The 13,029-nt window shown below is 45.7% G+C and overlaps 1 protein-coding gene across 1 annotated transcript in view; it reads left to right on the top strand.

Annotated features, from left to right (window-relative positions):
* LOC311296136 (complement factor H-like) overlaps nucleotides 1-13,029 on the top strand; it is a 341,142-nt gene that overhangs the window by 70,241 nt on the left and 257,872 nt on the right. The window contains exons 7-10 of the mRNA XM_084417796.1: nucleotides 10,635-10,811; nucleotides 11,900-12,076; nucleotides 12,156-12,311; nucleotides 12,449-12,628. Coding sequence (XP_084273922.1) covers nucleotides 10,635-10,811; nucleotides 11,900-12,076; nucleotides 12,156-12,311; nucleotides 12,449-12,628 — 690 coding nt within the window. The remainder of the gene's footprint in view (nucleotides 1-10,634; nucleotides 10,812-11,899; nucleotides 12,077-12,155; nucleotides 12,312-12,448; nucleotides 12,629-13,029) is intronic.

Raw genomic sequence — 13,029 nt, 5'->3', positions numbered from 1 at the left:
CCCCATCATACAAACAGAGTGAGAAAACAAGTTACAGTCATTTGTGAAATGAGAGTTCAAAATGAGAGTTCCTGTACAATTCATCAGCTTTTCCTGTTTTCTATTTTCTGTTACTGTTGTGCAAGGTCAAGGTGAGTTCATTCATTTTTAGTAGAACGTTATTCGTATTATATACACATCCAACACTTTTAAATGACCTTAAGTTGTTTTAAAGAGTGTTGACTACTACATCTTTGTGTAACGTTTGTTTGCGCTTCTCAGAATGTCGTTGAGAGGATATTATATGAAAAAATAGAACCAGTTTGGAATATTATATTATGAATATTGAAACAATGAAAGTGAACTGCGTGCCAGGTTTTACTGGTATAGATTCACTGCTGGCAAACTTGGCTTTCAATAAAACATGGCTGCCTATTCAGCAGAAAAATGTGAATAAAATTGAAATCAGTGCTACATGACTAGAGAAAATGAAGAAAAGGGCTGTTTAATGTTTTTTATTATTATTATTTATTATTATCATTATTATTTTTATTATTATAGAAATTATCAGAATTTTGATTTTATTTAATTCTGATTGGATATTCTCCAAATTAAAAGTAACAAAATAAAGAAGCTGAATTTTAAATATTTGTTTAAAAGTTTGAAAGTGTTGTGAATCTTCTTCAGTCTCACTCATGTCCAATGCTCTATGGGACAGATTAATTCACCACAATATACTTTATGATTTGATTCAAGAAGAACAAGAGCGAACAGTGTAAATATTGCTTGTGCACAGAGTGGTCTGGTGTAAGAAAACCCTCTCTTTGACTTTGATAAATGATTCACTTGTTGATCCCCAAGCAGACAAGAGTATCAGAGACAGACCAACAAAGATACTTGTGAAACTCCTCGGCTTCGTCTTTTGGTTGTTTTTCTTTAATGTCTTTTTCATTTAGATTTTATTGACTTGAAAATAAATGTTAAATTATATGCACTTCCCAAAACATTTAACTTTTAACAGCAAATGGTGATTTTAAACTTATAACAGGGTCTGAGTTTGTTTTTGGAGCAACGGTGTTGTATACTTGCGAGAAAGGGTAAATGTGCTTTATGCTTTTTTATTCTCTTTATATGTATTGTATGAAATGTATCCCCAAATGTGCTAAATCTGGCTGGACTCTGAACCCAGAATGTGATGGTAATACACCAGTGTTACATAACAAATAATTAATATGTGAAATAACACTAAAATCATTCTATCCATATTGCTTTCATTATGCAAAGAAACGTACTCGGTTACTAACGTAACCTCGGTTCTCTCTAGAGAGAGGAACGAGTACTGCGTAGAATACGCTAGGGGAAAATCCTTTTCCACGAGAATACTGAAGCCAAAAATGTATCCTTTAATTTTGTATTAATGTAAAACGCGTTGCGGCAGCATACAGACATAGGCGAGGCAGCTCGCGCGCCTATTGGCTGGTCTGCTGGCAACTGCTTAAGCCTATCGAGCGAGACCTAGAGTGACGTCAGACCCAATGAGTGACGTCAGACCCAATGAGGGTCTCCCAATGAGGGTCTCTGCGTCACGGCCCTGCCGAGACGGGCGTGGCTTAGGTCTATAAATACCGCTCGCAGGCATTATTTCTCTGTTTTTTCATAGTCGAAGCAACCAGAGCGCGTGCAGGCACGGCAGGATACGCAGTACTCGTTCCTCTCTCTAGAGAGAACCGAGGTTACGTTAGTAACCGAGTACGTTCTCTTACGAGAGATACTCTCGTACTGCGTAGAATACGCTAGGGGAACCTACTGTAAAACGCCGTGCGTGCTGGGATCTGATACCATAGACTCAAGGGCGACAGCCCGGAGTTCATACAGTACATAATCACCCAGGGGACTCACAGGGAATCCTGGAAGAGAGGGGGGTTAGCCACTATCTTCCTTATAGCAGCATAGAGCAAGGATTGCAATACTCAATAGCTGCATAACTGACAGCGCCAGTTATGAGATTTTGGCCATACTAGACCGACAGTAGTCTGGCCTGTAGTGCGGGAACCTCTAGGTTGTAAAACCTTATAAATGTAGATGGAGAGGCCCAGCCTGCCACCATACAAATATCTTGCAAGGCAATCCCACTTGACCATGCCCACGATGAAGCCATGCTTCTCGTGGAGTGCGCTTTGACACCCAGCGGGCACTGCATGCCCTTGGTTGTGTAAGCTAGCGCTATTGCGTCCACTACCCATCTGGATAGGGTCTGTTTCGAAGCGGCTAGTCCCTTAGAACGCCCGCTGAACGAAACAAAGAGCTGCTCCGTCTGTCTGAAAACAGACGAGCGAGACACATAAGCTCTTAACGCCCTGACTGGGCAAAGGGAGCTTTCGTCCATATTTCCTTCAGTGACCGGCAGGGCAGACAGGGAAATGACCTGTGCTCTGAACGGTGTATTGAGGGATTTAGGAACATAACCGTGCTTAGGTTTGAGTATAACTCTAGAGTCATTCGGCCCAAATTCCATGCACGTCGCGCTTACTGAGAGCGCGTGTAAGTCCCCTATGCGCTTCACTGAAGCGAGAGCCAGAAGAAACGCCGTCTTGAAAGACAGGTGTTTAAGATCAATCTTCTGCAAGGGCTCAAATGGATGACCTTTCATGGCTTCCAGTACCGTAGAAAGGTCCCATATAGGGACTGTGGGAGGTCTGGGAGGATTCAGTCTCTTAGCTCCTCGAAGGAAGCGAATGACTAAATCGTTCCTTCCAATAGACTGGCCGAGCGTGGTCGAAGAGAACACTGCTATGGCCGCTACATAGACTTTGAGCGTGGAAGGGGACCTGCCCTTATCCAACAGCTCCTGTAGGAAGGAGAGAACCTCCGTCACACCGCAATGCAGGGGTGACACACCACGAGCTGTGCACCAGCTAGAGAACACTGACCATTTTGAGGCATAGAGACGTCGCGTAGACGGAGCTCTGGCCTGTGTGATAGTGTTTAACACTCCCTGTGTGGCTCATCCAAAGTGGGGCTACAAGCAGCACTGAGCATCCTTCTTCCCTGACCCGTTCTACCACCTGAGTCAGGAGGGAGACGGGGGGAAAAGCGTAGAGAGGACGGCGAGGCCACTCGTGGGTCAGCGCGTCCTTGCTCTTCGAGAAAAATTCTGGACAGTGAGCGTTTTCTTGAGACGCGAACAGGTCTACTTCCGCTCTGCCGAATTTCTTCCACAGCAGCTGGACTGTCTGTGGGTGCAAAGACCATTCTCCTGTCGGAACCTGGTTCCTGGACAGTCTGTCTGGTCCTATATTTAGGAGCCCTGGCACGTGCGCTGCTCTCAGCGAGAGCAGATTGCTGCGGGCCCATATCAGGAGGCGCCTGGTTAGCCTGTACAGAGTCAGGGACCTGAGGCCGCCCTGGCGATTTATGTAGGACACCACTGAGACGTTGTCTGAACGTATTAGCACGTGGTGTCCCTTTATGAGGGGACAAAAGCGCGTGAGCGCTTTGCTCACTGCCAACATTTCGAGGCAGTTGATATGTAAGAGCTTCTCCTGCTTTGACCATTGGCCAAAAAGCGGTCTGCCCTCGAGCAGCGCTCCCCATCCCGAGGTGGATGCGTCCGTGGACACCACCATCACTCTCGAGGAAGTCCCCAGGCTTACACCTGATTGGTACCAGTCTTTTGCCTCCCAAGGTTTCAAAGTTGCGATGCATGCTTGATTGACCTTGACGCGAAGCCGACCGGAGGCCCACGCTGTGCGTGGTACTCTCTTTCTGAGCCAGAACTGCAGTGGGCGCATGCGCAGAAGGCCCAACTGGAGAACTGAAGATGCTGAGGCCATCAGACCGAGCATCCTTTGAAAGGCTTTGAGAGGGACTATCGCGCCGCAGCGGAACGAGCCGGCTGCGCGCCGAATGTCCAGTGTGCGCTGAGATGACAGGCGTGCTGTCATTAGCAGCGAGTTCAGCTCTATTCCCAGAAAAGATATAATCTGTCTGGGGAAAAGCGAGCTCTTTTCCCAGTTCACTGCGAGACCGAGATTCTCGAGGTGATCGAGTAAAATGGTCCTGTGCTCTACGAGCTCTGAGTGAGATTGGGCTAGAATCAACCAGTCGTCCAGATAGTTCAGCACTCGTATGCCCCGTAATCTGAGGGGTGCGAGCGCTGCGTCCATGCACTTCGTAAATGTACGGGGTGCCAGGGACAAGCCGAAAGGCAGGACTGTGTACTGATATGCCTGGCCCTCGAAGGCGAATCTCAAAAATCGCCTGTGACGTGACGCTATCTGTATTTGAAAATACGCGTCCTCTAGATCTATTGACACAAACCAGTCCCCCTGGCGGACATGCGCGAGGATTTTTCTGGTTGTGAGCATCCTGAACTGGCGCTTCATAAGCGCTCTGTTCAGCTGCCGCAGATCTAGTATGGGTCTGAGACCCCCGTCTTTTTTGGGCACCAGGAAATATCTGCTGTAAAGCCCCCCTTCGCTTTGAGCTTGAGATAGGGGTTATATAGCCCCTTTGCTCAACAGTTTCAAAATCTCGGCTCGAAGTAGATGAGCTACTTTCGATTCTACCGTGGTCTCGACGCGCGCCATGAAGCGGCGAGGGCGTCGGCGAAACTGCAGCGAATAGCCTTCTTTTATGATGTTCAGCACCCATCTCGAAACCCCGGGAAGCTTTTCCCACGCAGGTGCGCGAGTAGCTAGGGGCTGGATGCGAAGCACGCTCTGATCGGCTCGCGATACAGCGGCTTTTGTGTGCTGTGACATAAGCGTCGCGCTCATGACATCTGAGGCAGGGGGCGCGCTGATAACAGCGGGCAGAATGCCCACGCTCGACTCCTCCGCAGTGTTTAGCTGAGAGGAGGAGGGCTGGGCTAGTTTCATGTCTGTGTGTGGGCGTGGGCGCAGAGCAGCGGGCACATACACCACCTTTACAGCATTGCTCGCGTGAGCAGAGCATATGCATACTGGTCCTGTATTTACAGGGACCGTGAGACATGTGGGAAGTAGCGTTTGTGGGCACTGGGTAGTGGGCACTTTTGCTACATTTGAAGCGCAATCGATCTGAGTCGATTTTATGTGCGTGGGCCCTGTGTGAAGGGCTGTGCTTGTGTGTAGGAATGGGCACTGAGTAGTGGGCATTTTTTCTACACATGAAACACCGTCGGCCGTGGCCGGGACACCAGAAAATACACTCTTTAAGGGATTTATCTGGGTAGCCGTAAAAACGGCTTTTGTGTGCAGGCAAGCGGGTAATGGAACCGGCTTGTTGGCTGCTAAATATGCTGGACCAGTCACATTTCCTGGAACTGGACGAGCAGCAAGCTTTGGTGGAAGTCCGGCCGCAGCGGGACTTGGACACCGTCGCTTTCCTAGGCGTGCTAGGACGATTTCGGGGCCTCTGGCTTCAACGCAATCTTCTGCCGCGGGCCACGCGGGGCGGGGCAGCGGCCGGATGAGCGAGAGCGCGGTCTCGAGCTCTGGGTTTGGCGGCGTTGAGAAGAGGAGGCGGCGGGCGGAGGCTTAGGCTGTGAGCTCTGAGCAGACGGTTTCGCACGGCCTGCTGCAGAACCGGAGCGCTTCGGGAGGAAGTGCTTCATGGCCTGGGTCGCTTTCTGCACCTCAGCGAACCTATCGGCGAAATCTTTGACCGAGGTTCCGAAGAGGCCGACAGGGGAAAGCGGCGCGTCGAGGAACGCGGTGCGTTCTGACTCAGTCATGTCAGAGAGCATAAGCCACAGATGTCTCTCAGACACGGTGAGCGAGGCCATGCTCCGTCCAATGGCCTGTGCTGCTGACTTGGTGGCGCGAAGAGCGAAGTCTGTAGCGCTCCTCAAGTCCGGCACGCAGATTGCGTCAGGTCCTCTCTCGTCCAGCTGGCGGAGGAGATCGGCCTGGTATATCTGGAGCGTGGCCATAGTGTGCAACGCTGACGCGGCCTGCCCGGCGGCGGAGAAAGCGCGGCGGAGCAGGGCTGACGTCGTGCGGCAGGCTTTTGAGGGCAGCGCCATCTTAGCACGCCGTCCAGCAGAGGGCAGGCATAAGTGCGCTGCAATAGCCTCTTCGACCGGCGGTAGGGAGTGGTAGCCTCTGTTCTTTGCGTCGTCGACAGCGGAGAACGCCAAAGAGACAGAGGATCGTGTCCTGGCCGAAAAAGGGGAGCCCCAAGACTTAGCGACTTCTTCATGAAGCTCAGGAAGAAAGGGCGCTGGCTTGGATGCAGGTGAAACGCGCTCCCCAGGCAGGAAGTAGCTGTCCAGCCGGTTGTGAGCAGGCTGCTCAGGCGTAATCCACTCGAGGCCGAGGCTCGCCGTGGCCTGAGTGAGCACGCGCATGAGCTCCGCCTCAATGCTCGCTCTCTTTCCCGTAGAAGCACGGGCAGGGGGGGCGGGATCCTCAGAGCTCGCCCAATCCTCACTGCCTGATGCTATGAGAGAGCAGGAATCCCCCTCTCGTAGCAGCGCGTCGATCTCATCAGCGTCATCGACAGAAGCGGCGGCAGACCGCGGCCGCTGTCCGTCCGGAAGTGAAGCTGATGAAACCGGAGAAGCAGGCGGGCGCACCGGCGAGCTTTGACGGCTGAGAGAGGGCTCCGGGATTCGCTGAGCGCGGCGCTTTTACGGCGCGGCACAACAGCAGGTGTGGGCGCAGTCTCGTTGAACAGTGCCAAGCGAGTCCTCAGAGTCGCTAATGGCAACAGCTCGCAGTGATGGCAGCCGCCATCAGCGAGCGCGAGAGCTGCATGTTCTTGACCCAGGCAGGAAGCGCAGATGACATGGCGGTCCCCGTCGCTGAGTGTGGCTTTGCACGAGCCACAAGCAGGCATCTTGAAAAAGACGCAGCTCTTTTAGATAGTGTGAGTCGCGCCGGCGAACACACACACACAGTGCAATAAAGGATATGGGCGCTGGATAGCGCAGCAGGAAGGCGATGAAGGCGGCGCGGCCAGCAGCTTCGTCGACTCGTCCCGCTGAGGTGCTTCTTCAACAGCGCGGCTTCTTCTCGGATCCAGCGATGTGAGTTGCTTCGCTGAAGGATGAAAAATCAGAGAAATAATGCCTGCGAGCGGTATTTATAGTCCTAAGCCACACCCGTCTCGGCGGGACGTGACGCAGAGGGCGCGAAGCGCCCTCATTGGGTCTGACGTCACTCTAGGTATCGCTCGATAGGCTTAAGCAGTTGCCAGCAGACCAGCCAATAGGCGCGCGAGCTGCCTCGCCTATGTCTGTATGCTGCCGCAACGCGTTTTACATTAATACAAAATTAAAGGATAATTTTTTGGCTTCAGTATTCTCGTGGAAAAGGATTTTCCCCTAGCGTATTCTACGCAGTACGAGAGTATCTCTCGTAAGAGAACTCTAGTGTCACACTGAAACATTCTTAAATTAGATAGCCATTAACCTTAAATTCAAAACTGAATATTAAAATAAAACAAGTATGTAGTTAATAAACTAATATTATATATTTCCAAAGCATTCAAGAAAATATTTGCTTGATCTTTTTTTTCTAAATGATGAAAGGAGTCAACAATATTTGTAAAAGTTGAGAAAATGGAATGAGATTATTTACTTTTCTTCATGTGATGCTGTAGAAAGTGTCAAACTGATGTTGTTGTTTTTTTTGGGGGGGGGGGGGGAATCATGAGGCAACAGCATTTGCTGAGCATTATTATTTGGTAACTACAAAATCAGCTTAAAAAAAACGACTTACTAATAACTACTTTCTAATTGCTTGCTTAATTTCCAGATAATAGTTTAGCAAATATATCTAAAAGTTCTCAAAATAGAAAATGTGCTTATACTTATTTAGGGACTTATTCAAAATGTACTCTATTTATGGCAAGCTATATTTTTTCCTATTTTAGGATAAAAAAAAAAGAAGTAAATTGTCAGAATCATTTGTTTTCCCCAAAAGACAAAGCATGCAAATCCAGTTTCACACATTTTGTATGCTTCATCTCTTCTTACCCTTATTTGTCTTGTACAGCAGTAACTTGTGAGCTTAAGTCAACCACATTCGGAGTAAAAAAGATCAACCCAGAGGGTAAAACTATTTTCAGAGCTGGAGAAAGTGTGGAGATCACCTGCACTGAAAAATCCTGGATCTTTCAAACAAAAGAAACCATCAACTCATTTACATGTCTAGAGAATGGGCAGTGGGATTATGAGCCTGTTTGTGCGGGAAAGATTATAGAGAAACACTTCTGCATTTATTGCTGAACTTACCGCATGATATTAAAATAATGTAAATCTGGTTTCAGAAATTAGATGTGAAGTTCCACATGACCAGCATGTGTCTAGCCCAAGATATTACTTCTGGGGAGATCTGAAATTGGGAGTAAAAAAATCTTACTATTGCATGTCTGGATATGTTAAAATGTCACCAGAGGCCACATGCACACGAGACGGATGGACACCAAAACCACTGTGTCGTGGTATGTGCTGATATTAAATCTTACAATTTGTGCATATATTATGAATTCAAATTAGAATGATGATATATATAGATATATATAATATCAGGGCATGTGCGGAGCAGCTCGCTGGGGTTTTTACAGACATTTTCAACCTGTCTCTTGCCCAAGCAGCTGTACCAACATGCTTTAAATGCACTTCCATTGTGCCAGTGCCAAAACACTCCAGCCCGAAGTGCCTTAATGACTACCGCCCTGTAGCACTCACACCCATCGTAATGAAGTGCTTTGAGCGGCTGGTCCTGGCACACCTAAAAGACTCTCTACCATCCACATTGGACTCACACCAGTTTGCCTACCGTAGCAATAGGAGCACAGAGGATGCAGTCTCCATGGCACTGCACTCTGTGCTCACACATCTGGACAATAAGAACACTTATGCACGCATGCTGTTTGTTGACTTCAGCTCAGCATTCAACACTGTCATCCCAACTAAGTTAATAGCCAAACTTGGAGACCTGGGCTTCAACACCTCCATGTGCAACTGGATTTTGGACTTCTTGACCAACAGACCCCAGAATGTTCGATCAGGCTCCAACTGCTCCACATCCATCACACTCAACACTGGTGTACCACAGGGCTGTGTGCTAAGCCCGTTCCTCTACTCCCTCTTCACCTCCGACTGCAAGCCTGTGTACGGATCTAATTCCATCGTCAAGTTTGCGGACGACACTACGGTGATTGGTCTCATCAGCAACAACGATGAGACTGCCTATAGGGAGGAGATCAAGCACCTGGCCACATGGTGCACCGAAAATAACCAGCTCCTCAACACCACCAAAACGAAGGAGCTCATCGTGGACTTCAGGAAAGTGTCAAGAGGCACACACGACACCATCCACATCAATGGAATGGCTGTTGAGCGTGTCTCCAGTTTCAAGTTCCTGGGGACCCACATCTCGGCGGACATGACCTGGACAACCAACACCTCCAGCCTGGTCAAGAAGGCTCACCAGCGCCTTTTCTTCCTGAGGACACTGAGGAAGAATCAGCTTTCCTCCACTATCCTGGTGAACTTCTATCGCTGTGCAATAGAAAGCATCCTGACCAACTGTGCTACAGTGTGGTATGGGAGCTGTTCTGTTGCAGAGCGCAAGGCACTGCAGCGGGTGGTGAAAACCGCCCAGCGCATCACTGGGACTCCACTACCTGCCATCGAGCACATCCAGAGGAAACGCTGTCTGCATCGAGCTCGCAGCATCCTTAAGGACTCCTCTCACCCAGCCCACAGACTGTTTTCTCTCCTGCCCTCCGGCAGGCGTTTCAGGTGCCTCCGGACCAGGACCAGCAGACTAAAGAACAGTTTTTTCCCCAGAGCTGTCTCTTTATTAAACTCTAACCCTCATTGATCCCACTCCCCTCATATACTGATTGACTCTCCTCTCCCTCCTCACACCTGCCTCCATTTTGTTATTTGCAATACTATAATGTTCATTTGCACTGCTGACTGTTATTACAGTAACAACTGTTTACATATGCATCTTGCACTACTACCTTGACTGGAATATGCTCATTTGCACTGCCGACTGTTTATTCACAGTACCGACTGTTATATATACATTGCAATATCGTACCTTAACTGTAATATGCAATTACTTTCCACTGCACTCACTCGGATAGCTTCTGTCCAAACTTTATTTGCACTACTTTAAATCCATTGTTATACTGCTCATTAGCCTAACTTATACATATATCTATTTGTAAAATTCTGTTTATAGTAATAGCCATCTGTATATTATGCTCACATTCTGTTTACAGTAACAGCCATCTGTATATATATTCATAGTACATATCTATCTGTAAAATTCTGTTTATGGTAACAGCCATCTGTATATTATATTCAGTACATATCTATCTGTAAACATTCTGTTTATAGTAATAGCCATCTGTATATTATTATATTCAGTACATATCTAGCTGTAAATTCTGTTCATAGTAATAGTTATCTGTATATTATATTCATAGGACAATCTATCTGTAAATTTTTGTTTATAATAGTATTCAACTCTATATTTATTCAGTACATATCCATGTTCTGCACTTATGGAACCACTGTATATCCTGCACTTGCTGCTATTGCACTTCTGGTTAGACCTAAACTGCATTTCGTTGCCTTGTACCTGTACTTGTGTAATGACAATAAAGTTGAATCTAATCTAATCTAATCTAATATTTTTGTTTTACAGTAAACATGTGTGCAACACCAAACATCCCAAATGCAGAGATTGTGGGAGATCAGAGAACACACTACAACATCTATTCAAGAATACAATATAAATGTCGTACTGGGTTTGAACCAGAGCAGCCTGTACAAATCACCTGTAATTCCCCGAATGAATGGACAGGCATACGACAATGCACTGGTATGATTTTTGTATCATTAATGATGAATTGGTTTTATTTATTATTACTATCACTTATTATTATTCTCATTATTATTATAGAAATTATCAGAATTTTGATTTTACTTCATTCTGATTGGATGATTCTCCAAATTAAATGTAACAAAATTAAGACACTCAATTTTAAATATTTGTTTAAAAGTTTGAAAGTGTTGTGAATCTTCTTCAATCTCACTCATGTCCAATGCCCGACAGATTAATTCACCACAATATACTTTATGATTTGATACAAGAAGAACAAGTGCGAACAGTGAAAATATTGCTTGTGTAGAGAGTGGTCTGGTGTAAGAAAACCCTCTCAATGACTTTGATAAATGATTAACTTGTTGATCCCCAAGCAGACAAGAGTATCAGAGACAGACCAACAAAGATACTTGTGAAACTCCTCGGCTTCGTCTTTTGGTTGTTTTTCTTTAATTGTGGCCAATAAGGCAAGTTCTTTTTGTTGTTGTTATTTATTTAAATGTCTTTTTCATTTAGATTTAATTGATTTGAAAATAATCGTTATATTATATGCACTTTCCAAATCATTTAACTGTAGCTCTAGAGAGTGTTGACTAGTTGTGCAAGTACTTCAGCATTTAATATACACAGTCGTTGTGTGACGTTTCTGCTTCTCAGAATGTCTTCGAGAAAACAAATATGGAAACTTAGAACCAGTTTAAAAATCTTCATACGCTGATGGTGAAACAGTGATAGTGAACTGCATGACTGTTATATTGTACTTGTGTAACTGGTCCGATTCGACCTGCTCCTTGCTGGATTCGAACTGGGGACTCTGATGTGGAAGGCAGATACGCTAACAAGGACTCTAAAGTCAGCCTCTAGTGTCAATTGCTAGTGCATCTCTTGAGGCCAGGGGAGTGAGGTTTACACGCACAGCTCTTACTGTACTATAAAGAATGTAAAAACATTGTGTTCACAGTTTCGTCATACTGCCTTTATCTTAAATTTTTTCAATATCCAATCAAGTCATTATACATCTGCATAATGATGACTCAAAACATATGAGATCAGAATGTTTATGTTTTTCAACGGTTTCCTCGCAGCAAAGCAGAGATCGTGCCGTGATCTATCCGTGGAAAACGGGTTGACATACAGCCACCCCTCCAATGAGGAAGAAATCTTTTACACCTGCAACACGGGTTATAAACCCTTCACTGGGAACTGGTGGGATTCAGTGACATGCAGCAAAGGCTCTTGGTCTGAAGAACCTCGGTGCATCTGTGAGTTTTATTATTGTCAGTCTCAGGTGTTAGACGAATGATAGTGTACTGAAATGTGAAATGTTTTCTGTCTTTACAGGGGAGGAAGAATGTGGTGCTTTTCCCAGTGTTCACCATGGAAAACTAAAGCAAAGCCTTCATGGAACTGTTGAAGTGGAATGTGATCCAGGGTTCATATCAAGTCAACGCTTCATTACATGTATCAGAGGTACATGGGAGAAACCAGTTTGTGAGGGTGAGCTTCTCAAACTCTTATTGCATGTTTGTGGGGAGCAGCGACAGCATATAGTGGAAAATAGACACTATTTATTGAAAATGTTCATCTCAGTCTTACTGGATTTCATGAATTACCATTAACATATTTTTTTTTAGTGGGCGTCAGATGTAACATTCCTCCAAAGGTGGAATATGCATTCATAACATCTAAACCTGAAGAATTTTATGTAGATGGATCTAGTGTAACATATGTATGTCGAAGCTCTTTCTTAATGAATGGGAAGAGTACAGTTTTCTGCCACAATGGAACTTGGGAAGAAACACCAACATGTGAAGGTAAGGTTTTGATTGGTGATGATAAATGACTTTTAAAACATCTTACAGATTTGTAACGTCTTACAAAAAAAAAAAATATATATTGTATGTCAAAAAGAAGAGAGACTGTTAGATATTTGACAATCAAGAGGAATAACATCAAGTCCACAGATAATTTGTGGTGGGGACAACAGTAATTACAAAATCAATTTGCTCTGAAGACTTAGTAAAATCATAACTTGAGTTTAGTCCATGTGCACTAGATTAATAAGTTATTGTAATGTTAAACATTATCAGTTTTAGCTGATATATGCTGGATGACTCATCCTGCTCTACACAGTTTTTTGTCCAATCAAATGCTCTCTAGAATTAAAATCAAATTAGTGTTTTAGTGCCATTGTGCTATACTCCTTTCTTATAAA

Source organism: Rutilus rutilus (genome assembly GCF_951802725.1).
Source record: "Rutilus rutilus genome assembly, chromosome: 8".
Lineage (NCBI taxonomy): Eukaryota > Metazoa > Chordata > Actinopteri > Cypriniformes > Leuciscidae > Rutilus > Rutilus rutilus.
The sequence above is the reverse complement of the archived record's forward strand: the minus strand, read 5'-3'. Positions and strand labels throughout refer to the sequence as shown.